This window comes from Aythya ferina (assembly GCF_964211825.1).
Source record: "Aythya ferina genome assembly, chromosome: 4".
Taxonomy (NCBI): Eukaryota; Metazoa; Chordata; class Aves; order Anseriformes; family Anatidae; genus Aythya; species Aythya ferina.
Window position 1 is genome coordinate 54035388 of NC_140300.1, and position 27541 is coordinate 54062928.

The window sequence follows — 27541 nt, forward strand, 5'->3', positions numbered from 1 at the left end:
ACATCTCGCAGTGACTTTCAATTAGTCAGTCAAGAATTCATGGTGCTCTCATTTTCACAAAAGCTCTGTAGTAACTCCACCTGCTCTGAAGTATTACATCTGTAGTTGTACAACCTCCTCATGGGAAATTCAAGTTCCTATTTTAACCAAGAGAAGGCCCTCAGAAAATAAATATTGGAGATTGCACTTTCCCATCCTGAAGATGGGAAAGTGATGTTAAAGAATTAACTGTTTACAAGACAGAAGAGAATATTAGAAACATGAGCCTGTTGATGATATTCTCCCTGAAGTAATAGAAACCCGGTATATAAATCCCCTGATTTCTCACTTCTTTTGCTGAATTTTACTGGGAACGAATGGTAAGGATGGGCATCTAGTTTGAGGGTTGATGTATGAGATCTACTGCAATCTGCAGGTAAGTTTTGAAGAGTCTGCTTTTGCCAATTTAAGTATGTGCCGTCACCAGCTGAATAACTTCCTGCATTCCTCAGTCCCTTGCTGCATACTCCTGCAGTCTACCTTGTTATATTAGCAGCTGGGTGGCGGTCTGGTAAAACAGAACAGTTTGCTTACCCGCACTCTTGAGAAAAAGGAAAAAAAAAAAAAAAAAAAAGGGTTAGTTTTCAGCCAGACCAGAAGGCTGATCCCTTTTGTGGACCTGCATAATCACCAAAACCAACCGCATAACTGGACAAGAGAATGCACTTTGGAGGATGCAGGTAGTACCACCCCTTCAGGTGCAGCAAAATGTTTATCCAACTGAAACCACACTCCAGAGATGGACAAAGCTAATAACATAACCTTGTCTTCAGCACTTAATTAACTAATCATTCTCTGTTCAGTGTATTTTGATGGATTTTATTACCACCACTGTGGCAACATGCCTAGAAGCACAGGAAGAAATGAGGATGGTATTCTGTACATACCTGAGGGCTTTGATACATTCTCCTCCAGCCCTGGAGCTGTTTGCTACAGCACTTTGATCTGAAGTTATGAACCTTACAGCAGAACCAATGGAACAGGATGCAGGCATCTGCTATTGTCAGCACAAAGTGCAGAAAGAAGTCAGAGAAGTTAGACAGCTGGATCTGGCATGAAGATGTTGGGGTGTGCATGCACTCTGGTCTGCCAGTCCTGGTACAGTAATCTTCAGAAAAGATACAGAAGACAGGTAGGAGGATAACATCGCAGAAGGCTGTTTGTTAACATCCTGAAACCCATGCAGCTGTGATATTACCAGCCTGAAGTCCCATTTTGTGGAACTGTCACTTTCACTAAACAGCAACTGAAGTTCTCATAATTATTGCCAATAAGCAAGATCATAGGACTTCTCATGTTGACAGGTTCATAATGGCAAAAGATTGAATTTAAGCAGAGTTTATTAATACTGCAGCTACTCCAATATATTCTTTTTCTACTTCAGACCATACAAATCAAGTCTTCAGTAAAAAACAAATTAACAAAACACACTTGACTGTGTATGAATTAGACTGTTTATACTTTTAACATTTGCCCTTTTAATCTGCAATGCTTTAATCTATTACTGTAAAAATTTCAGAAAAAATCTTACATTAAGATTGATTACACAACAAAAAGTAGAAAACTATTCCATGTTGCTCCTCAATGCTCAGAAAGAGTGCTGTAGATAAAAATATTGATTTATGGAAAGTTTTAGTTGCTTTACACTTTTCTATGTATCAGTCTGCCAACCAAACCTCCATCCTCACTGATGATCTATTACAACTTGCCTTGGAATTTTTCCTCATAATGATGAGTGTCCAGGATCAGTTTTAAGCTAGCAACACAATCATTTTTATTTTCAAATAGCCTGTCACATCGTACTCAGTAAATAACCACAAATACCATAAAGCAACTATTTGTGAACAATAAGCATTCATGACCTAGCAAAAGTATAACCTGAAATCTGTAGTATTGCAATAGTGCAATCTATTGTGATACTGCTTCTCAATTGTAAGAGCTTCTCCCTCAATAATTTAGCAACAAATAAAATTCCAGCTGAAGTGTACATTGGAGTCTGCCTGGAAAGTATACAGCAGTGTTACAAAAGAGATCATCACTTCTGAACAATAAAAAGCCCTAATATTTACAACACAACTATTTTTGCAAAACTTTACTTCTGAAGAATCAAAAACTTAAATTTCAAAGATTTTTTCCCTATCCTATTAGGAAAACATAAATGAATGAGAACACTAGCAAGAGAAAAACCCTCATCTACCGGCACACTTTGAAGTTGATACTGTTCTTATTTCACATACCACTACCTGTCACTGTAAATATATCAGTTAATCACAACAAAACAGAGTGTATTGTACCAGCCAGCAGGTGTATTTACCTCTGCTGATTCCAACTGTCTAGGGAAAACAAAAGAACACAAAACCACGGCAAATATTTTTAAATACACAAACATCTATAAGTGTTTGCTGCTTGACTTAGCAGCTCAAAGAATAACAACACAAGTCATATATCAAATCCAGAGATTCTGCCCCATCTCCGTGGTCATTTCAGTACTGTTATTTCCCTTTAAACTTAATGGAACTTATGTGGAGGAATGAACAGGCCCCCTAGTGAGAACATTTGTAGTTCAACACTTACTCTATAGCTGTAATACAGAAGCGATGCATTAGAGTAAACTTAACTTTTTCACTGATGTTCCCCCCCCGCCACAGACTACAGTTATGTGCAGTGAAATCCCGCACCCATTGTTTCAAAAGTAGGATAAACAAGGTTGCTAAACAGTCGCAACAGTCATTCAGTAGCAAAAGCCAAACAAATGCTAATAGAAAAATTTCTCAGTTAAAAAGCAAATCAGCACCACTGTAGTTTCTTCCCCTTAAAGACATAAAAGATTCACTCCAATTCATATAATATTATTTGTAGTTTCTATTTCAAAGTCCAGCCTTGATGTCTTTGAAAATCTGCGTAACTCCCTATTGAGGCAGTTCCAGATGAAAGGAAGCATTTCAATGGCAATCTACAGTGAAATGACAAGTTTTCTTCAATAAAGGCATACAAAACATTGTCAGAGTTCATATAGTTTTTTATTAATGAAAAATTTAGTGCCATGGAAAAACATGTCACAGTTAGATTTAGGAGCCAGACCACATAGCGAAGAAATTCTTTATTTGTCTACATTAAATAATTCCCTAAGAAATTTTAGAAACAAAAAATAGATGCTAAGGTACTTAGCAGGATTCAGGAAAAAACAAACAAACAAACAAACAAACAAACAAAAAAACACCTTTATGGACAGAATGCATTCAACTGTACTAACCTGCAAATCTCATATTCTATATATATTTTTTCCTGTATTTTGTAGTAAGTCAGAAGTGTAAAAAAAACAAACAAAAAAAAACTGATTTCATGGGTTTTTATTTTTTATTTTTTTTTTGCAACCACAGAAGAAACTGTCAGAGTTTTTGCCTACTTTTGTCAAGTGTTTACATATATAAAACCTTTCTTTAAAAAGGAAAAATCACACCTAGTAAGTGTAAGAGAACAGCACTACTATTAAAAACTTAAGAAAATAATCATAGAATATACAAGTTGGGATTGTCCATAACATCAGAACAGTACATTGATAATTTAAATATACTGTCAAATTAACAACATATTCAAATAATTCACATAAACTGTTTCATTTAGAACTAATTCAGCATGACAAAAACAACTTACATTATTAAGCCATGTGTATTAATGTGCACATCTCATGGAGATAAATTTTATTCTCAGCTGTAGATGAGCTGACTCTACAGTAAGTTAGAATTCTAACTTAGTGACTTAAAGTACATTTTTATAGACGTATTATCTATTTACTCATCTTTTAGCATGTGCAGTCATAACCTTTAGCTGTATATGCTAGTTAGCATACAGTGGCCTAAACACACTAGAAGTTCTCTTGCAAATGAATCCTTCTGGATTCAGCTGCAGTACTCTGAGACATTATCACTCAGCTGCCAGGACTTAACCTCCTGTGTTCACAATCTACAACACTATCTTCAAAGTAGCAATCACTGAAATTTTATTGATCTGTTTGTATTTGACTGCCTGAATTTACAAGTACAGATGCTGTTCCATTCAATCCATCTGAAGATACAGTAGCCAAAGCAGAAGGGTTGTAGGTATGACAGGTACAAAACACCATAAGCCACCTCAGACATACACTGTAAGAGCTCCTTTGAGAAAAGCTTGGTGTGACCTACCTACAGCAAACAATATGCTAGGAGAAAGAGGAGCCAAAGATCCAGTGACAAAAGTGAATCCTCCAAATAAACAACCTTGTTGATGAAGTTCAACAGCAGGCCGTTGAAGGTGACTATTGTCATTTGAATGTTGCTTGTTTTTTTTTTTTTTTTTCCCAGCTCTTACACCGACCAAATTGGAACATAAGGCAACGATCATTCTAAGACACTGTACACAAACATCCAAACAAGCTTACTTATATAAGATACATTAAAGCGTGCTTTTATTACCCAAAGATTTTATTCAAGTAGACAAAGGATAATTGAAGTGTTTATGACAAGGTGTAAACATTTTGCCTTTTTTTTCCCCTTTTAATTTTTCCCTACCAATCTCAAGTTTAGTAAAGATTCAGTCAACTGATCAGCAAGCCACCATGTTAGGAAAAGTTCAGACAGACCATTAAACATCTATAAAACAATCCTCAAGATGCTGAAGTGCTATAATAAATAAAGCCTTTTATCTCCAGACATAGAAGGAAAGTGACAAACGCAGCTTTGTTAGCTATGGATAACTGTCACGCTTTAAGTAAGCAACTGCACCTTTTCAGTGATAATATACTATAGGAAAGGGCAAGCACATGGCATATCCATGACAAGCAAATCACTGTGATTCAGATTTGTAATTTATTTTACACTACAGGATACCTGTCTAACTTCCCATTACAGTAAACATAATACTCCTTGAAAGCTTGTACTGAAATAGCAGGGATGTATATGGGGATGCGACTCCATCCAAAGGCATTCTCAGCTATTGTGACACAAGTTCTCTCTTGCTTGTCAATCTTTTAATTAAGAGTTTGAAATGTTTTCCACTACTCTTCAATACCCTTTTCTTGCTTGCTAGCATTTGCATGTAATTTTCTTTTCAAGAGAAAAGAAAACCAGGACTAAATCTTAAAAAGACAAACATTCTCAAAATAAGTCTCCCTTGCAGAATCACAGAATAGCTTGGGTTGGAAGGGACCTTAGAGATCACCCAGTTTCAACCCCCTGCCATAGGCAGGGAAGCCACCCACTAGATCAGGTTGCCCAGCACCTCATCCAATGTGGTCTTGAACACCTCCAGGGATGGGGCATCCACAACTTCTCTGGGCAACCTATTCCAGTGCTTCACTGCCCTCTGAATGAAGAATTTCCTCCTAACCTCTACTCTAAATCTTCCCTCTTAGTTTTAAACCATTCCCCTTTGTCCTGTCATTGTCTGACTGAGAAAAAAGTTGCTCTCCATCATTTTTTATGTCCCATTTAAATATTGGGAATCTGGAATTATGTCATCCCTGAACCTTCTCTTCTCCAGGCTGAACAGCCACAGCTCAGCCCTTCTTCGTAGGAGAAGTCCTCCAACCCTCTGATAAAGTCTATGGCCCTCCTCCACTCTAACAGCCCCACATCCTTCTTGTGCTGGGGGCCCCAGACCTGGATGCAGCATTCCAGGTGGGGCCTCACAAGGACAGAGCAGAGGGGGGAAAATCACCTTCCCCATCCTGCTGGCCACTCCTCTGTTGATGCAGCCCAGGATGCAGTTGGCCTTCTGGGATGCAAGCATGCACTGCTGGCTCATGTTGAGCTTTTCATCCAACAGAACCCCCAAGCCCTTCTCCACAGGGCTGCTCAGTGAGATCTTCTCACAGACTGTACTTATGTCTGAGATTGCCCTGACCCAGGTGCAGCACCTTGCACCCAGACTTGTAGAGGCAGAGTCCTTCCTCCCTCCTGCCCTTTATTCCAGATTTCTGCTAAATAATTGCTTTTAAATGTGAAGGCAAAGTGAAGATCCAGTTCAATAGCTATTATCCATATCCTTTGATTATTTAGTTCTTAAGAAAACAAACAGACTAGAAGAGCTGTTAGACAAAACAGCTGTTAAACAAAAAAGCTGTTACCCCAAAAGAGCAGGTGACATTTGGTATTACTCCGAAGTATTACTTGATAACTTAGTGGTATTCAGATCCCCAGTTTGTTGAGTTTGCAAAAGTTTAGGAATTGTGTTGAGAAGTGAGGTAATGTGCACTAAATTCCTGACTTATTGATATGCCTCCCTACAGAGGCCACTTTTCATCCATTTTACTTAGACGTCAATTTTTAAACAGAGACAAATCCCTTATGTTAACTGTGAAAGTATCAGCACTAATTTTGCAGCTATATTCACTTTCCTGATACACTGCAGAGTCCATTTTCAAAAATCTTGTCCTAGATTAAAGTACTGTTTACAATAATTTAGAATCAATGTACCAAGTAATTAGGATAGAAAGCTACAGCATTACACAGAGCTAAAATAAAGCAGAACACAATAAAAACAGTGAAGTAATATCTTCAACATCAACATATCTTTGCACTTGTTCACATTATTATGGAACAGTGAATAAAAAAACAAGAATTTTAAAAGTAACACCTGCAGAACCTTAACACTCTCCCCCTCTATGTTTAGATGTCAAGAAGGCAAAAGAAATTAAACGCAATCTACTACTTGCTCAGCTGCCTGACTTAGCAAAGGGTTATAAACCATGAAGTGAAACTGAGTGAATCCTGGAATTTTATTACATGCAGCACCTAGGAAAGAAAGAAAAAAAGTGTAACTTACTACATTTAGGATTAGTGCCTTTGTTAGTGTGCTTTATCATCTAAAGATGCAGTTTTTACTGCTACCATGTTGTAATTATTCTTTTAGAATCTGTTTAACCCAAGACATCTTGAAAGTATTTATTTTTAAAGTAAAAATACAGTGCTACTGACTACTGTATAACTTGAAACAGTACCATAAATTAGGAAAATCTCTCTCTTTCAATCCTGATTAACTTAATGAGTTCCTCCAAATCTTATCTCTTAAAACACAGAGTTATGCGAAATAAAAGATCAAAGAACAACAATAAGTAGTCTACCTAAATAAGCTAGGTTGATTAGCAAATTGTATTTGCTAGTGATCTGCGAGTTTGGAAATGAGATGCCTGGCACAATGACTGATCTTGAACTGCTTTGAAGCTATACTTACCAGACACATTCTCCCTGCCTTATACCATATCTAGGGGAAGCATAAGCATTTGTATTTAAAAACAAACAAACAAACAAACAAAAAAAAACTTCAAGATAATCATACACAATCCAGGAGAACATGTAAAGGTAGAAAAAACAAAAGCATTTACAAAGTTTTACATACATTTTGTGAAAGTCTAAGACATTCAAATGCAAAGGTAAAATTAAAATATCTTAATTCCACACTAGGACAGCTGCCCTGATAACCGCCATTTGATATTATGAATTGTCATACTGCTGTACTGAATAAATAATTAAAGACTGGTGCTTTAAAGTCCACCTTCATGTTTTATTTCTGTGACTACCTAGGTAGGGTCAACAGAATTGGCCTGTTGAGTGAAATACATACCATAACTTCCGGTTGTATTGGCACATATAACGGCACCAAAGAACTCTGGAACATACTTCTGGATTCTGGAAATAACTTTCTGACAGGCTACTGTCGGGTCCATTCCCATCCTCATATACTCTACAGCTTGATAGCTAAAAGCAAACAACCGAAAACAGACACACATTCCCACATCCAGTTAGCCCTACTTAAGTTACGTATTGCATTGAGATCAAGATTTCTTTGAGTAATGCAAACATAATACACAACCTTTAGCCAAACTTCATATTGGAACTTATTATTCAATTCTATGTAAAATGTAATTAGAAGCAGCACTAAAAGGGACTGCAAGATGTCATCTACACCATCAACAATTCTAAGGCAATAGAACAACTCTGATCATTTACAGAAGAGGCTAAACCACGCATCAGTTAAACAACTGCAAAGAAGCAGCTGAAGAGTCACTGGCTTTGTCATAGAATGACTAAGTTTGACATTAGAATTTGGTACTAGTTTTCATGAAGACATATATCAAGGTAGTTTTGTTTTTTTTTTTTTTTAAACTTATTTTAAGAAAATTGACCTCCAGAATTACACTCCTCCTACTGATTCTAGTAAGCATTAAAAATATGTATTTTTTTTCCTAAAATGTACAAGTTTCAGAAAAAGTCAAAGTTAACAGAATTCGTTTCATAAATATATGTTTTGATCATGATTTCAAGCCACTAAAATTTTTGCAAGATGTTTTTTAAAAAAATATCTTACTCTAAATGCAAAAGAACCAAAATGACTTCATGGTATCATTAGAAAAACATGTGCAATGTTTGAGATAGATCACTTGCATTTCCAAAATATCCTCAGAAGGGAAAAACAAACAAACAAGCAACCTTTTGTTGTCGTTTACTTTCAGAAACAGAAGATTAAAAGACAATGCATAATTTAGTTAGAAGCAAACAATGTTTTGTTTTGATGAAAGATACATAAAGACCTCAACGTGCTACACTAACACTCATCTACAGATAGCATTAACTATGATGTTATCAAAGTGACTCAGAAGAGAACTTTTCTTGCAGTTTCTGACACCCTAGTACCCTTGATTTTTCATGCTGATCAGTTATATGTAGATAACTTGAACCTTTCTATCTGAATATAAAGCTGTATTTCATAGGGTCCAGTAATCAAAAACTGAGCTAAGATGTTACTATTCCAAAAAAGGTGGTCAGAAAACATTAGCAATTTCACCCTTCAGTTGACAGTTCCAGACTTCTGGCAGGTCAATTTATTTTTTTGAGAATGTTCTTTTTTTTTTTTTTCCCCATTTGAGAATATCTAAATAGTATAGAATTAAGAATGTCTGATCTGTAAGTAACCTGTGATCAACCATCTAGTCTAAATTGTTTTGTAGAACCAGCTGGTGCAAACACAAAATGCATTACAACCAAATCCTTCAAGCTGCTAAACAGCAATGTAAGTTTTTACCAATTAACTTCATAGTGGAACCCAACTCAGTACTATTGCCAGTACCCAATTCCTCAGAATAATTCATGAAGTTGTCAGTTGCTTTTTATTTCAGGACTGGTCTGCAATAACTTCACACTCATTAAGGATTGTAACTTTTATATATACACATCTGCTAGCAGGCATTTATAACTACCAGAGTTTTAGAAGCAGTACTTGAGTAATCTGAAGGCCACTACTTTAGATTCCTTCAAGCATCAGTGCTCATTATGTACAGCACAGACTTCCATAAAGCATTTCTTTTGAGACTGACCCACAAGAATGACAGTCAAGACTCAGCGATGAAAACAGACACATTTAACAGTTTATGCAACCACAATGACAGCACTAAAACATCTCTTTCAGTTTCAAATTAGATACCAATTTCATTGTTACAATGACTCTTCTGTTAAAGAGCGCGCACATTGGTAATATACTCATTATTGCTGTCTGTTTGCTCTCAGCTTGGCAGTATTAATGGGATCTCTCATTAAGGTACTTAAGCAGTCACTTCTTTTAAGACAGCTTGTAATGATGACTTGATTTTGCTACTGTTCTCTTCCCTTCTATTCCTTCCTCTCCCACTTCAACCACCAGGAAGTCAGATCATCTTTCAATCAATTACTTCATTTGCTGAGTTCAATTTTGCTAGAGAAAGCTAGCAAAGTCTGCATTAAGGACAAACCTGGGTAAGAAGCGCATCATGATGTCACCATCCCCAGTGGCTGCAGCTCCTCCAGCTGTACTATCAGCATAGGATCCTGCTCCTGCTATTGGAGAGTCTCCTACACGGCTGTAGTGAACAATGAAGAAAAAAGTAATTCTGTGGAAGAAAACTGAAAACTTTATTTACTAATGCCAGTGAGATTGCATTAACGTAATAGCTCTTGGCCCAATATCAGCAAGTTCTTACAACTTGGGCACACTTCTAACTTTGTCAGCCTTACCACCTCCAGCAGGGTTAATGCTAAACCCACAGAAGAACAGATAAAAAGGTCACTCTACGGTAATCAGAAGTGGTCTGTGATAACCTGACTGACCTAAGGCTTAATCCCACCTTCACTGTGACCCTCTTTGTTATTATACCTGCTATATGGCAGTAAGGCTTAGCCAGTGGGCAACAGTAAACAGCTGGGGATATCATTTTGTTCAGTTACTTTTGCTAAATACAGAAATTGTCTGAATTAGCTGACAGACAAAATTCCTAACTGCAGAGAAAAACAAACAAAAAAAAAAGAAAAATCAAAGACAATACAGGCCTGGGGCTCTAATTCTACGTACACCTCTTTGGAGACTGTAGACCTTTCCAAAATGCTCACTTGTGTCTTGTGAGGTTAATTATAAGGCAAGGCATCAATGTGCCTTTTTATTTTTTATTTTTTTGTCTGTCTGTACACTGAATTAAACCAGCTGAAAAGCAACCACTCCCTCAAATAAACCCAACTCATCCTACAACTACATCAGTTTCTTAGTATTGGATTTATTGCAGCACAGAAATAACCAAGGCCATTTTCTGATCCTCACCCTCTAAAAGATACACTGTTTAACTTTTACATAAGCTTAACATCAGAAATGAAACAGAAAAAAAAAGCCTTTTTTTTTTTTTTTTTGTAAAACCAGATACTAACCCTGGAATTTTGTGGACTCCACCATTAGTAGATGTCCCAGAAGCAACAGTTCCATTCCCACCAATTACAACCATACCTAAAATTTTCAACAGGGATGAAACACACTCAGAAACACTTCTGACAGATTTGTTAAATTGGCACTATGGTTTTCATTAAACAGAACCGTGACATCCAGACTACTTAAATTGCTGATATACTGAAAAACAGAAAAATCATACGCTTAGTAAGTTTTGTAAAAACAAATTTGGAATCTTTCTGGATGTACTACAGGAGGCGAAAAGGAATCTAAATCAGTGACTGACACACCATTCGGACCTGCACATTAGTGCTGTCCAAGCAGCCACTGCCTCTTAATATACACCCATGTTACTTGGTAGAGAACCAGGACCTAGTGTCACCATATTGGGCACCAGTACCATCATAACAAAGTTTGGGAATTCTATAAATAGTATTTGATTTGGGGCAGGGGATGGGGGTGGGAAGGGAGAGTAGAAATCAAGTTAGAAGATGAAGAGTTTGGCAGTTTCTCTGTTTGGCAAAAGTGAAATACAACCTACCAAAGAAATCAGAATTACACAACAGGTAGTCAAATATGTGGACTAGCCTATTCGTTGCTAATTTTGTGCTGATGTGGAAGTCATTGCCTCATATTACAGTAGCTTACATTGACAATTAGGACATGGTTTCAGATCCACTGCTTTTCCACGAGGTGATACTTCACCTCTTTAAGAGAGGGCAAAAAATTTTTTGGCATCAGCTTCAGTATAAAGTGAGAGCCAAGAAGCAGAATTCTAACAGTTGAATTCTGGCTCTCTGTTTTCATTAGGCCACTATCTCTTTCTCAGAGAAAAGTTCTCTGATCAGTGAAATTGGAAAGTAATAGAGGCACTGAGTCTATGGCCACCATTATCATCTACAAGAAGACTGGAAGGGCATCAGTTCCTAACAACTTCATAAATGCATCCTGAATGAAGACTCTTCTCAAAATGTCAAGGAGGCATTTCATATAGAAAGCAAACAATGGGGTGAGAGAGCTTGAAGTACAAATATAAGCGCCAACATTTACTACAAAACAGCTTAGGACTACTTAATGATATATCGTGTCCTGAACTGTATTTACCAGACTCCCCTCTCAGCCTGACACTCCACAATTTTAGAGCTTTTGAGAACATATTAAAGACTATACCAGTAAATAAAGCTACCTACCAGCTTCAGAATTTGGTAGGTTGCCTGACTTTCAAAGAACATTGATTTGTTGTGAGTAGGGTGGACTGGAAGTAAACAACAAAGATTCCCCCATGAAGTGACTTGTTAACTCTTGGTGTTGCAAATACTGTCAGGCAGAGAGTTCTGAAACGCTGAGGAAAACCCAGCTTAAAACAAAAAGTCTAAGTTTCAAGGCTGCAAAGCTTTGAAAGATATGCACCTGTAACTGTTCCAGATTCCACCCCACTCCCTTAACAGTTGCTGTCTTGTCAGGTCTGCTCTTTAATCAGCTGATAGGCTTAGCAATTAAAAGTCCTGAGTCGGTAATCTCTTAGTCTTTGGGACTACTACTGATAACCGTTTTTAAGGACAGCAGTTCCTGTAGAAACGTATTGATTTAGCCAAAAGCCAGTATAGAAGAAAAATAAAAGTAAGCCTTGTTTTGTAAGTTTAAGGACAATTTGACAAACACTGCTTTTGGCAACAGGACTCTTTACTCACTTCTTCCACCTTTGGCAAAGCCTTTTAAGTTGGTCTGACAGCTACATAGGAGAGTTGACCTAAGTTAACTATAATCAGAATAAAAATAGTTATTTTTAACCTCGATCAGTTTTCTAAGCATCTGTATCTGCCCAGCCAATTGTGCTAAGGTAGCTGAGGGAGAAGTAGTAAGGCAACAAACAAGTAGCTGAAGTCAAAAGATGAAGCAAGTGGCCATGCAGCAAGTGCAGTGGGAAAAAAACAAAACTACTTTTAGGCACTTGATCCTAACACATAAATTACACAATCTTGAAACTACTATAAACAGAAATGAAACATTATGAAATAAGTTATTGATATCAAATATTTTGTTTTAGACTCAGAATGACTTAGTAGGAGAATGAGAAAAAGACAGGTTTAGAGTTACCAAAGGTTGTTACCAATAGTATCATGGTTATGAACGTTTCTTTGTGAGATGGTCCATTTTTCGCAAATATCCTTTTCAAGTCGTTTATATGGCCCACATGATTTTGAAGAATCTGGTACCACATTCTATAATTATATGCATGAATAATGTTATGCTTCATTACAGATAAACCTGTAAACATTACACTCAATACCAATGAACTACTACACAAGTATCACATGCCCAATATTTAAATTATAATACCAATATCCTAGAAATATTTTGTTTAAAGAACATAGATTGACTTCTGGCATTACATGGTAAGAAGGTTGTCCTAATACACAGTTATGTTCATCAAATTAAAGATTCACTTTTGCTTAACAGACTGATCAAAAAAGTTCATTTTTCAGCAAAATTAAGAAAATTTTAAAGCTTAAAAAAAAAGGATGAATCAAGTCTGCTTTAATAGTGTCAAGATAATACATCAACATATTTTCCCCAGTTGAAAAGAATATGTATTGAATTAAAGTGGCTCAGCAATACAGCATTTTAGATGCAAGAAATAATAGAGACAATGTACAAATATGCAAACCCACAACACCTATACCAAAACCAAACCCACCACAACAGGCAACATTGGGTCAGTGCAGTTATCTGTGTAATGTGTTCATGGTTCTACATAAAGCCGCCCAATTTAAGGACATTAATTACTACTGTAAAAATTCATTTCAGGATTTTATACATGCATCAAAAAATACACTCACTCTTTGTTTAATCTGAGAAATGTCCAAATATGGAGTTAAAAAAAATCCCGTATCAAAGCACTATCGCAGAATGTTCAAAACCAGTAAAAATTAAGAAGCAAGACCTAGTCACATACTCTTCCTGAGTCTACCAGGTTTGTTCTGCGTGTTAGGCAGAACACTTGCAACATTTCCTCACTTGCAAAGCAAAACTTCAATATAAGCTGGAAAAGACACGACATTGCATTAATGGCTTTCTAATCCTCCCCCCTTCACCACAACCACTGCACTGTACCTTCCAGTAGTTTGGCTGACAGCTTTGATTAAGCCACTTTGAATATATCGAAAGAGATTTTGGGGTAGTTAAATCTTCATACGGAAACCCCATGCGTACAGCAAACAGGGAGGCTTTAAAAACAACAACAAAATCAAAACCATTATTTTATTTGTGTTTTTATATATTTTATGAAAATGCATACATGTAACTTTCAACGAATTCTACATCCTCTTTAGGAATGAGAAGTATTTCTTTGGAGAACGATACCAGCCATTATAGTGAGGTACTACTGCAATAACAAATTCTCCCTTCACGGATGAAGATCAAATTTCCTCAATTCACTACAGCTTTGTTAACAGGTATAAGTTTCAGTACTGAAAGAGAGAAAAATTCAACTTTGAAAAAAAATATCAACTGGACACAAATAATCTGGAACACAAGTAGCCTGAGCTGTGTGCATGACAAAAATATTAAAGTGAAAACAAATACTATATTTACTTAAAAAGCTGGCCTTTTATGAAATATGAGCAATAGCCAGTGTCACAATATTTAATGCTAGAACACTGATATGTGTAGAAATCCATAGAGCAGCTTAAAACGTATTACACTTCTTCCTTGCACCTTTAAAATTGACTGCTCCCTTGTTTTGGAAATTAATACAGTAAGTAACAAGGGAGCAAAACAAATACCAACACAGGTAATGGAACAATGCTGCAATTCTTTTTTAAGAAAAAGGAAAACAAAGGCTGTTAGTTAGGGAAAGGACACTGAAACAGAAGATCAACTGTTCTCTCATTTTATTTGTAGATAACTTTGATGTCACTTAGTAACAGATATTGTTGCTAGATTTAGATACTTCAACAATTTATATTACCAATCCTTGATAGACAAATAACATCACTTTAACACAGATCTGAACAGGCTTCTCCAGTCCAGACATTAAGAAAAGCCTTCAATTATTTCTGGACAGCTTTTCCATGTTTTTCCTGAAAACAGATGCAATTAAAGTTTCTGCACTCAGAGTGAAGGTAAACTGACATCTTCAATGAAGCATACTTATGTTCCTATTTCTAAAAGAGCAGATTGCTTTTTGAGATAAAACTGTGAAAGGATGACTGACAAACATGCGCAACGACAACTTTGGAAGCCTTGTTTATATTTCAGGAAGCAGAGTTGTTCGTTTTTACTCTCTGGACTTTTTTTTACTTGGATATTCATCTAAGTATTGCTAGGACAAAAAGGGAAAAGGTCAGACACAATGTGATTATGAAACTTTCTCGTCTACTACAGACCTGCAAATTTATCAGATGAAAACCGAAATATCCCTCCTGTCCTGTAATTATTCTGTACTGAACGCAACTCACCAGACTCAAAAATTCTTAATGGTGAGTCAACTAACCTAACTCGTATGCCTCTCTGAAATGTACATCTCTTTTGAAATTATTATTATTCTAACAGCAACAGATCACATTGTAAAAGCTTAATCATTCCTCAGGTTTGTTATTGCTTTTTTATGGCACCTAGGAGAACAGCTCCAATGTGATTTTTTACATCAAAGTCTTCATTAATATTTTAAAAACTGTGAAATACAGTAATTGTGCTTAATATATATTAAAACAGTAATACATAACTGTAGCATCTTAATTCTGTCATTCTTTAGACAACGTTACTCCATGCTTTTAAATGCAATATTTGCATTTAATAGCTTCAGCTTCTATAGTATCTTGCATCAAATAATTTTTAATATCTGTTATCAGTGTTATTAGCAAAGCCTTGGAATTACAAGCTTATATTTGCAGTTAAATTGGTGGAAAGACAGCAAGACTGTATTTATCTTTTCATGTGGAAATAATAGAATAAAACCTAATTCATACTCATATAATAATATAGTAAACACTTCTAATTTATTTTACTAGATTCACTTGATTGTCAGGGAATCCCTCCACCCATATTACCAACATCAATGAATGACAGATTTTGTTACAGCAGAAGAGTCTAAGACTTGGAAATAGTAAAAAGAATAAAATTACCTGACTCTCCCACTAATAATGTATGCTTAGTGTGCTCAATGACCTTTCGTGCTACACCAATTGCATTTTTGACTCGTCTGAGATCTGCAACTGCCCCAACTTCCATAGTGTTCCTGGAAACAAGAAATATTTAGAACTTATTAGAAAATACAATAATATTTGCACAACTTTTATTAGACAAAATCTGTTCTCATCTAAGTTTGAAAGTCTGCTGCTTTAATATACTGCTTTAATTGTTTATGCCATAGGCAGGTGGCATCACACTAGTAGGTAAAAACTTTATACATATATTGTTTTCTTGCACAGGTTGGGCATGTTGCTCAAGTAACAGTAACTCCATACATAATAATATTTTTGAGCAATTATCTTGCTACGTAAGCTCTTTACATGAAGTACTTGCAATTATTTTCAAGCAGACAGCTTTAAATAGCAAATAAAGTACAGAAGACAACTGCTACAAAAATGAAATATTTTATAGAACACATCTAAAAGGAAAGCTTACAGTGCTACAAACACTGCTCTGCAGCTGCTATATCTAGAGCTGAATTACTGCACTACATGTGAAAAGTCAATAATAAACATAATTAGTTACTCTTCCACCACTTAAGCACCGTTCCCAGTTTCACAAGTCAACAAATAACTTGCCCATAGTCAGCCTTAAGCCAACAAGATCTCCGTAACAAATCTGACATTAAAGTATGCTAAAAATTACAGGGATTGTTCTTTTCTCCACACAGTCTTCTTACCCATCCATAATCATTGCGTCCAGTGTTGTTTCTCCACTTTCATCTGGGCTTCCTCCATATCCCACACTCCCATCACATTGGTCAATCTCACACTGACCACAACCTTTCTCAACTGCATCCAGCTCAGAACCACCCAACTGTAATACTCGCCATGCTGTAATCAACACAAATAATTAAAGGTCACCAATGAAAACAGACTCCATCACTGCTTTAAGAACGTTGGATACTCTGATGATGCACTCTAAGTGGATTAAAAAAAAACACATTATTTATAGGTGAAATAAATTCAAAATACAAACATATTCAAAAGAACGTAAAGCATTACTTTTCTAAATGCTGTTTTCCTTGCATATTTAATCACTGTTTCTGACTGAGAAATTAAGCTTTTTTTTTTTCCTGACTGGGGAAGTATTATCTACTAATAAAGAATTCAACATTTATAAATTAAATAACCTCGTCCTCCCAGAACCACCAAGTACTTTATCACTGTCTATTAAAAGCCTTTTGTGGGGGTAAGAAGATAAAGCAGGCTAAGTAAAACTTTTCTCTCAAAATAAAAAAAAAAAGTTGTAACAAGCAACCCTCAAAAGACTCCCATAAGAGTACTAAGTGTTCAGCTGCAGAATAGAAAGATCTAAAACTGGGAGATCTAAAAGATCTAAACCTACATCAGTAACTTCATAAGAGCAAAAAGAAACTTAAAAAAGTATGCAAAGAATATTCTGCTCAGTCCTTAGTCTTCTGTTCCTTACCATCTAGCTCATTGTGTAGTTTTGTAAGACATTACAGATGTGCCAAATGTACATGACTTAACCAAACCAGGCCTGAAGGCTTTACACACATGAAATATTTCACAAGGTTGGACCTGAGGCAAGATTTTCCTAGATGTCTGAGCTTGCTGCCATTGACAGCTGCAATCCTGCCTCCTCCTCCTTGTGCTAGCTCTGGTGCTCTGCCATCTGCCAAACCCAGCAGAGGGACGCACCTCCGCTCCTTTTGGCAGAGGTGAACTATTTACCCTGTCTCAGCCATCTCAAGAAGCCCCATCTTCCCAACACTGCATGCAGTTCCTATTACAATTATTACTGTAAGCAGTCTTAACCCATGCTTTCAAAACCTGCAGCACAAAGGCCTTGTAGTTTTCAAGACAGTATTTCAGCTGTGACCTATACAAGCCTCTACAGGTAACCCACCTCACTAGCAAGACTTACTAATGAGTTATTTACAACCCAACTATGCTAAAATAACCTATAAGCCTTTTTAAATTGGTATCCACAACTAATTTATGTTGGCAGCATTGCCATAGGCAAACCCGCTTTGACCGTTAATAACGCATCACAATACAACAAGCTCCAAAAAATATAATATTCAGAACCACCTAAATCTTGGGGGAGGTGAATGAATCTCAGAAGGACACCACTAACAACAAATCGCTATTGCTAACCACTGCAGAAGCATAAATCACCGTATCAGCGACATTTTTAATTTAGCTTTTCCACAGACTTTTTTTTTTTTTTAATTATTACATTTTTTCCCAACCTTGACCAGCACACCACTCGCTGGCAGGGTCGCAGGGCTCCGCGGCGGAGGCACTCAAAACTCCGCTGCTTGGCCCCCTCCCCCGGGCACCGCGCCGCCGCCGCCGCCCCCCCCCCCCTCCCATAGGGCGACATTTTACAGCTCCCCTTCCGGATCACTCTAACCCTTGACAGGAGCAGGAAGAAGCCGGGCCCCTCAGCAATTTAATGGCCGCATGCTCACAGCTCACCCCGCGTTTTTTTTTTTTTTTTGATTTAAAGCACCCGAAGCCCCCTGGAGCCCCACCAGCCCATCGGCGTGGAGGGCGCAGCAGGGGCAGCACCCAGCAGCCACCACTACCCCGCACGGCGCAGCGCTGCCCCCCGCCGGGGCACCTGTCTCTGTGGCTTTCCTAAACGCCCAGGTGTTGATGACTACGGGCAGGGCGGCGGTGGTGCCCGCCCCACACGAGCCCGCCAGCTGCAGCACGACGAGCAGAAGCTGCGCCACCACCGCCCGCCGCCCGCCCCCGCTGCCTCCCGCTGCCGCCGCCGCCATGGCCGCGCTCCGCCCCATGGGCGCCGCAGGGACGCCGCGGAGGAGGGAGCTGAGGCGGTGCATGCGCCCAGCGCCCGGCCGCGGCGGGGGGAGGCGGTTGTCGGCTGGTGGAGGTTCCCTGAAATGGCCGGGCATGGCATCGGCCCCTCAGGAGTGTGTTTGCGGCAAGGAAGAGCCGCAGGTGTCATCCAGACGGGACCGCGGCTGGCCCAGCGGCGGCCGGGCTGTGGGGCAGTGGGCTGGTGGGATCGAGAGACTGAGATAAAGCGTGTTCCTCAGCCAGCTTCTGAATAAAATGCAATCACAGCGTGTGCTCAGAGGTCCACGAGCATCTCTTTTACGTGCCTTCTTGTTAACTTGTATGCTCTTTGTCGAAAGCATCTTGTGGCACAGAGAATTTTCTGTGGATATACTGTGGCAAATAGTTCATGGACTAGCTTATAATCATAGAATGGCTTGGGTTGGAAGGGACCTCAAAGACTAACTACTTCTAACCCCCCTTCCATAGGCAGGGCCACCATCCACTAGATCAAGTTGTCCAGGGCATGCAGCCTGGCCTTGAAGACCTCCAGAGACAGGGCATCCACAACCTCTCTGGGCAACCTATTCCAGTGCCTCACTGCTCCCTTGAGTGAAGATTTTCCTCCTAACCTCTAATCTAAATCTCCCCTCTTTTAGTTTAAAACCATTCCCTCTTGTCCTGTCATTATCTTATTGAGCAAAGAGTTGCTCTCAATTTTATTTTTGTAAGTTCCCTTCAAGAACTGTTGCAACCTTTCAGTTCTTTCATTTCTGCAATTCTTTCATTTCAGTTCTTTCATTTCAGTTCTTTCAGTTCTGCAATGAGGTCATTCTGGAGACTTCACAGATCACAGAATTGTCTAGGTTGGAAGAGACCTCAAGATCATCGAGTCCAACCTCTGACCTAACACTAACAAGTCCTCCACTAAACCATATCGCTAAGTTCAACATCTAAACGTCTTTTAAAGACCTCCAGGGATGGTGACTCCACCACTTCCCTGGGCAGCCCATTCCAGTGCCTCACAACCCTCTCAGTAAAGAAGTTCTTCCTAATATCCAACATAAAACACCCCTGGCGCAACTTTACCCTGTTCTCCCTCATCCTGTCACCACGCACGTGAGAGAATAGACCAACCCCCACCTCTCTACAGCCTCCTTTAATGTACTTACAAAGAGCGATAAGGTCGCCCCTGAGCCTCCTTTTTTCCAGAAGGAACAAACCCAGCTCCCTCAGCTGCTCCTCACAGGACTTGTTCTCCAGACCCCTCACCAGCTTTGTTGCCCTTCTCTGGACTCTTTCAAGCACCTCCATGTCCTTCTTGTAGTGAGGGGCCCAAAACTGAACACAGTACTCGAGGTGCGGCCTCACCAGAGCTGAGTACGGGGGGACAATCACTTCCCTAGACCTGCTGGCCACACTGCTTCTTATGCAAGCCAGGATGCCGTTGGCCTTCTTGGCCACCTGAGCACACTGCTGGCTCACATTCAGCTGACTATCCACCAATACTCCCAGGTCCTTCTCCGCCTGGCAGCTTTCCAACCACTCATCTCCCAGCCTGTAGCTCTGCTTGGGGTTATTGCGCCCAGGTGCAGGACCCAGCACTTGGCCTTGTTGAACTTCATATAGCTGACCTCAGCCCATCGGTCCAGCCTATCCAGATCCTCCGGCAGAGCCTTCCTACCCTCGAGCAGGTTGGCACATGCACCTAACTTGGTGTCATCTGCAAACTTACTGAGGGTGTACTCGATCCCCTCATCCAGATCATTGATAAAGATATTAAAGAGGACCGGCCCCAGCACTGAGCCCTGGGGAACGCCACTAGTGACCAGCCTCCAACTGGATTTGACTCCATTCACCACAACTCTTTGGGCATGGCTATCCAGCCAGTTTTTAACCTAACAAAGCATACGCCAGTCCAAGCCATGAGCAGCCAGTTTCTTGAGGAGAATGCTGTGGGAAACGGTGTCAAAAGGCTTGCTGAAGTCAAGGTAGACCACATCCACAGCCTTTCCCTCATCCAGCAAGTGTGTCACTTTGTCATACAAGGAGATCAGGTTCGTCAAGCAGGACCTGCCTTTCATAAACCCATGCTGACTGGGACATATAACCTGGTTCCCCTGTATGCGCTGCGTGTTGACACTCGAGATGATCTGCTCCATGAGTTTCCCTGGCACTGAGGTCAAACTGACAGGCCTGTAGTTTCCTGGGTCTGCCCTCCGGCCCTTTTTGTAGATGGGCGTCACGTTTGCTAGCTGCCAGTTGACCGGGACCTCCCACAATAGCCAGGATTGTTGATAAATGATGGTAAGCGGCTTGGCCAGCTCCTCCACCAGTTCTCTCAGTATCCTCGGGTGGATCCCATCTGGCCCCATCGACTTGCATACATCCAAGTGCTGTAGCAGGTTGCCAACCATTTCTTCATGGATAGTGAGGGCCACATTCTGCTCCCCATCCCCTTCCACCAGTTCAGGGTACTGGGTATCCAGAGAGCAACTGGTTTTGCCGCTGAAGACTGAGGCAAAGAAGGCATTAAGCACCTCCGCCTTTTCCTCATCTTTCATAACAAGGTTTCCCCCCGCATCCAGTAAAGGCTGGAGATTCTCCTTAGTCCTCTGTTGCGCATTAATGTATTTGTAAAAACATTTTTTGTTGTCTTTGACAGCAGTCGCCAGATTGAGCTCCAGATGAGCTTTGGCCTTTCTAATTTTGTCCCTGCACTGCCTTGCAACATCCTTATAGTCCTCCCGAGTGTCCCGCCCTCTTTTCCAAAGATCATAAACCCTCTTTTTCCTGCTAAGCTCAAGCCACAACTCTCTGTTCAGCCAGGCCGGTCTTCTTCCCACCGGATCATTTTTGGACACATGGGGACAGACCACTCCTGTGCCATTAAGATTTCCTTCTTGAAGAGCGCCCAGCCTTCCTGGACTCCTCTGCCCTTCAGAACTGCCTCCCAAGGGACTCTACCAACCAGTGTCCTGAACAGTTCAAAGTTGGCCCTCCGGAATTCCAATACAGTGGTTTTACTGGTCCTCTTCCTGGCTTCTCCAAGAATGGAGAACTCTACCGTTTCATGGTCACTCTGCCCAAGACAGTTTCCAACCACCACATCTCCCACCAATCCTCTTATGTTTGTGAAGAGAAGGTCTAGCGGGGCACCTCCCCTGGTAGGCTCACTAAGCTATCTTCCACGCTCTCCAGAAACCTCCTAGACTGCTTTCTCTGAGCTGTGTTGTGCTTCCAGGATATATCTGGGAAGTTGAAGTCCCCCATGAGAACAAGCGCTGACAATTTCACAACTTTTGTCAGCTGCCTGTAGAACTCATCAGTCTCCTCATCCTGGTTTGGCAGTCTATAACAGACCCCCACCAGGATGCTTGCCTTGTTGGCCTTCCCACTGATCCTAACCCATAGGGACTCAACCTTATCGTTCCCAGCCTCAACTTCCATGACATCAAAACTCTCTCTGATATAGAGAGCCACACCACCACCCCTTCCTTGCTGCCTGTCCCTTCTGAAGAGCCTATAGCCAGACATTGCAGCACTCCAGTCATGAGAGTGGTCCCAATACGTTTCCATGAGGGCAACCAAGTTGTAGCCTGCCTGCCGCACGATGGCTTCCAGCTCCTCCTGTTTGTTACCCATGCTGTGTGCATTAGTGTAGACGCACTTCAGTTGGGTCACTGCCTTCTCTCCCAGCCTTGCCATTGTTACCCCTGGCACAGCTCTAACAAGCCTTGTTTCAGCCCCATCCCCCTTGCCACCTAGTTTAAAGCCCTCTCAATGAGCCCCACCAGCTCCTGGTCCAGGATCAGTTTTCCCCTTAGAGATAGGGACCCGTCTGTGGTCATCAGGCTGGGTGCCAAGTAAAGCGCCCCACGGTCAAAAAAACCAAAATTTCTGTGTTGACACCAGCCCCTGAGTCACGTGTTTATCAGGTGGGCTTTCCGTGTCCTCTCTGTACCCCTCCCTGCTACCATGGGGATGGACGAAAACACCACCTGTATTCCCGCTCCATCCACTAACTGTCCCAGTCCTCTAACGTCCTGTTTGATGGTCTTCAGGCTTCTCTCTTCAATGTCATCACTGCCAGCCTGGACTATTAAAAGAGGATAATAGTCAGAGGGGAGAACCAGGTTGGGAAGCTTTCTGGCAATGTCCCTGACCCTGGCCCCAGGGAGGCAGCAGACTTCCCTACGGGTAGGGCCCTCTGTTCCCCTGAGAAGGGAGTCGCCCACAACAATCACCCTTCTTTCTGTCCTGGTGGAGGCAGTCCTGAGGCGTGGAGTCGACTTCCTCACCCTAGACATCCTCCTGGGTAGACTTTCTACCTCTTCCTCAGCTACTGATCCCTCAAGCTCCAGGGCCTCAAACCTGTTGTGTAAGGGCACCTGGGAAGGTGGGGCTGGTGGGGGAGGGAATCACCTGCAATGTCGAGCAGGGACCTGTTTCCATTCCTCCTCAGCTCCTAGGTCCCCTGCCTCTGCCCGACAGCAACAAGGCAGGGGGTCCACTCCCATTTGGGGTGTCTCACCCTGGTGCCTGTCCTTCAGGCCACACAGGGAGTTGCTCTACAAGTCTATCTCATGCTCACACTCCCTGATATCCCTCAACCTCTCCACCTCCTCCTTGAGTTCTGCCACGAGGCGGACCAGGTCATCCACCTGCTCGCACCTCACACACACAGTCTCTCTGCCCCCCGCAGGTGGTAGCAACAGGCTCAGGCACTCCCTGCACCCGGAGACCTGAACTGCCGCAGTTTTGAGTGGGCAGTCAGTCTGGGTGTGCACAGACTTCCTGGAGAGCACACTGTGCCTGGTGTACACCATTGCAGCTGAGCTAGCAGTAGACCGCCGTTAGAGGAAGTGTTCGTATGGGCGGGGGAGAGCGCTCTGCCCTGCCTGCGCAAACTGCCGCGCCACGCCGTTCTGCTGCGCCCTGTTCGCCTGGCTTGTTGCCTGGCTTGTTAACTGCCGTGCTAACTGACGTGCCACGCCCTTCTGCCGCGCCACGCCCTGTTTGCCCGTCCTGGTCACTCGCCCTCCCTAAGGCCAGTTTATGAACGGCCGGGGAGGGAGCGCTGCTGGCTCCGCTACGCCTCGTTCTCGCCTCGTTCACCTCCCTCGCGAGGGCTGCCGGGTCCTGGCGGCTCCCGCGAGTGGGCTCGGTGCCGGAAAAATTAGCCCTGCCTGTCCGATCCCCCGCTCCGTTGCAGAACGCGTCTGCCCCGGAGCCGATCGCCTCGACTTGTCTTCTGTAGACTGAACAGCCCCAGCTTTCTCAGCCTTTCTGCATAGGAGAGGTGCTGCAGCCACTTGATCATGTTTATGGCACTGATCTGGACCCAGTTCAACATCCTTCTTGTGCTGGGGGCTCCAGACCTGGATGCAGTACTCCAAGTGGAGCCTCACAAGGGTAGCTTTACAGAAAGTCTTGTATTACAGACACAATCAGTCATGTTGCCGTAGTGGTCTGACAGACCTCAGCTCCGCGGGTCCACCTGCTGTTGGTGGGATGCACCGATTTGTGTGCAAGGGCTGATGACATTCAGGCAGTTGCTTATCACCAGCCAGTTGTTATTTCTGAGCAATGTTAAAAACAAACAAACAAACAAACAAAAAACCACCAAGTTTCTGTTTCTACCAGAAGAAGTAAATATGAAATCGACTACTTTACTACTTTTTAAATTTTCAGGTCAGTGCCATTAACCTTTTGCAACATCTGATAGGCCAAACTCATTTACACTTTACCAGCAATGTATCTGGTCTTGTATTTGTAGTATTTGTAGTAAGAAGACACTTGGACCTCGTGCATGACAAGGCTGAGATTGTTAGGCACACATAAACTTTAAGTGTGCCCAAGCTGGTTTAAAAAGCCTGAAGCAGTATTATTTTTATTATACCAAAATGATCCACAGACATTGGAATTAAATGGTAGTCACAAAACAAATGTATTATCCTTTACTACAGAAGTCAGAAAATAATAAAATACACTTACACCATTGGGTTTGAGTTCAGTAATAACACGGCCTTGTTTTCAGCTGGTTCCCCAAAGTAAAACTACAGGTAGTCTGGAGAAACCTTGACTCAGGTAAATACTGTTAGCTGATTTATTTCTGATATTACTGTTCTTCTTTCTGTCACGTATTTCTTTGAAAAGCTTTTAGGGAAGAGAAAGGAACCAAAATAAAAATCTGATTTAATGTTACTAAAGGAAAACAGAGGAAAAGATTTTCAGGAAAGTAATTCTAGTAATAAGTGAAAAGGAAAATATAATCAAACTGGTTCTTAAAATTGATACATTAACGACATTTTTCAAATATTGTTTTCTTTTAACCATCTAAAATAGACCATTGTGAAGTAACAAGACTTTGATATGGGTGTCATTCATATAAAAGTATTGCTCGTGGTGGATACATTTGCAGGCTGAAGCTGCAAATCAGTGGAGAGGATATTTTGTAAGACTTGAAAGAGCATATCAATATGCTTTGACGCCAAAGTAGGAACTCAGTTGATTTTATTTCTAACTGGCATTCAATAGTGAATGATTTCCTGTTAGAAATAAATACAATAATGAATTCATATTCTAATGTATACATATTTAATGTACACATATTTAATCTGTACAAAGCTATTTAATAGCATATATCTTTAATGTAAAGTGTGAAAAAGATTCAAAAAGCAAATTTTGCTCTGAGATATCTTGTGTAAAATCAACAGCAAAATGGTGAGGAGGATTTAACCAGTATGTGTCAGGCTCTACAAGTCAGTTCTGCTGCATCTATCCAGGCTCTTGATTTGCCTTCTGTCAAATACAAAGTATTTCAAAATTGGTCTTTGAATTTAAAACTCATTTGTATTTTCATAAACATTAGCTGGTCTTTTCTGTTAGTTCTTCTTTCATCAGCTGAAAAAAGCACCTTAATCTGTTTGTCTCCTGATACTTACTGGTATCTTACAGCCTGTAGCTAAGATAAATGGTGAGACCAGTAGGCTTTTAAGTGTTTCTGCAGTAGAAAAGCAAATGAACAATTCCATGAACAGAATCTTTCTTCAAGTGTATAATATTGAAAGAATATTCTAGAGAAAGTCTTGTATGGACAAGGGATTACTGAGAGGATCTACCACAGACAATACTGTGATTGAATGGCACTGAGTAATTAATGAAAATCACAGGAGGAAATTCACCTCTTTCACTCAGAGTGTCTATTCCTACAGTGGCCAAAATCTGACCTCAATTATATCTGTGTGACCTTATCTAGCACCATCTGTTCAAAAATGCATGCCTAGCTCCTTTTTGCTGTCTCAAATTTTCCATAACTGTGCTTTGAAATCTAATTAGGCATTGTAGTTATATTCATAATTTGTTTACTTTTTGTCTTATTTTACTTACATATTTGAATATTAACATAAACACATAAAAATTATCATGAAAATGATTTTCTTAATAAAAATATTTGACTGATAAGCTTAGTTGTGATTATTTTTTTTTGACACCTAGAATTTTGAATCCATCTTGCTTGCAATTAAAATACATTCTTAAATGACTCTAAGCTGTAGTTTTCTGTTTTGAGTAGGTTCATGGAAGCACTAAGTTATATTTCTGAGATTCTCTTTTTTTTTTTTTTTCCCCCAGTTTCTCTTTTGATGCCTTTCATGGCTTCATCTCATGTTACATATGTTCTCTCATTCCCTAAATGACATTGGAAGGGATGACAAGATTTATTGTGGATATCTCCATCACCTACCTATTAAATCTTCTAGTTTCCTATGCTCTCTCTCTCAAGCATAGCATGACAAGAGCTATCTGTAAATATTTTCAAAGCTACTTAGTTATCCTCCTCTGAATCCTCCTTAAAACTCAGCATCAGTGTGAGGTCTGTCAAAATGTGCAACGTTGAAGTCGCAGCATTAAGATCTCTGCCTCCCATACTCTTTTCATGTTTTTATGTCTTTCTCAACAATCTTTTCCCATGTTTTACGTGTTGTCTTTTACTTGCACTTTAAGCTCTTTTGGGTATGGTTTGTCATTTTAAATTTGTACAGCATGTAGCACTGGTGTGTCCTAGCTTAGCACTCCCTGGCAATATGTTAATAAGCATTAATATACATAAGAGAAAAAATACAGTTGCTAATTAAAGTAACCAAGCAGCTATTAATGGTAACTAAACAACAATTAATACTCATGTCTCCATTGACAAATCTGCTTTTGTTACCAATGTTTTTAATCAGATTGCTAAATTGCAGTGGCTTACTTTCTTATTTGTAGTCACAAAGTAATTATTATGTCTTACAGAATAATATGTTCTCACAGTATTATTTTGGGCTGTTGTAGTGTTCTGTCTCAAAACAAGTTATGTGTAATATATTTCCTATTTGTAATTGCTGTACTGGTCCACTGCAGTAATAAAGTTGTCATATGGAACATGCAATGGACCACTTTACATTGTTGGAACGGCTTTTTTTATTGCTACTGTTTGTAACTTTATGATGTCTTCATAAATGTGATCCATGGCAATAATAAAGATGTTGGACAAATACAGCAAGTTAGTATTTGCTTCCCCCAACTCTGAAAGTTGTCTTGGCATTTTTAAATGAACATACTTTAAGTTTTCAGTGGTGAAAGGAAGGTACCTAGAACCTTGTATTATATATACAAACAATATTTTAGAAATATAGCAACTTACAGCATCTACATCTATTTCAAGTGATTAGAGTATATCTACCAAGACCTTTAAACAGGATCCTCACTGAGTTACGATTATTTAAGACTAGAAAGCGTACCAATATACATGGCACTGTGGTGTTTTCAGGGTT

The 27541-nt window shown here is 40.1% G+C and overlaps 1 protein-coding gene across 1 annotated transcript; it reads right to left on the bottom strand.

The window, feature by feature from the left end:
* Window positions 1-3040: 3040 nt before the first annotated feature.
* AGA (aspartylglucosaminidase) lies at window positions 3041-18864 on the bottom strand. The gene is made up of 9 exons (XM_084516602.1): window positions 18544-18864; window positions 16631-16784; window positions 15885-15997; window positions 13873-13985; window positions 12869-12980; window positions 10743-10818; window positions 9800-9907; window positions 7639-7772; window positions 3041-6809 (listed from the first exon to the last, which is right to left on the bottom strand). Exons 1-9 carry the CDS (start codon window positions 18839-18841, stop codon window positions 6709-6711), a joined length of 1209 nt encoding a protein of 402 aa, XP_084372728.1. The 5' UTR covers window positions 18842-18864; the 3' UTR covers window positions 3041-6708.
* Between the last annotated feature and the right edge of the window lie 8677 nt (window positions 18865-27541).

What these genes read in the sequence shown, in the direction of transcription:
- AGA (XM_084516602.1), bottom strand. Translation starts at nt 18,841, where the DNA reads ATGCCCGGCCATTTCAGGGAACCTCCACCAGCCGACAACCGCCTCCCC. An exon ending in TCATAACCATGATACTATTG is followed by an intron (nt 10,819 to 12,868) that starts GTAACAACCTTT and finishes TGAAAATTTTAG; the next exon opens with GTATGGTTGTAATTGGTGGG. An exon ending in CAATACAACCGGAAGTTATG is followed by an intron (nt 6,810 to 7,638) that starts GTATGTATTTCA and finishes TTTCTTTCCTAG; the next exon opens with GTGCTGCATGTAATAAAATT.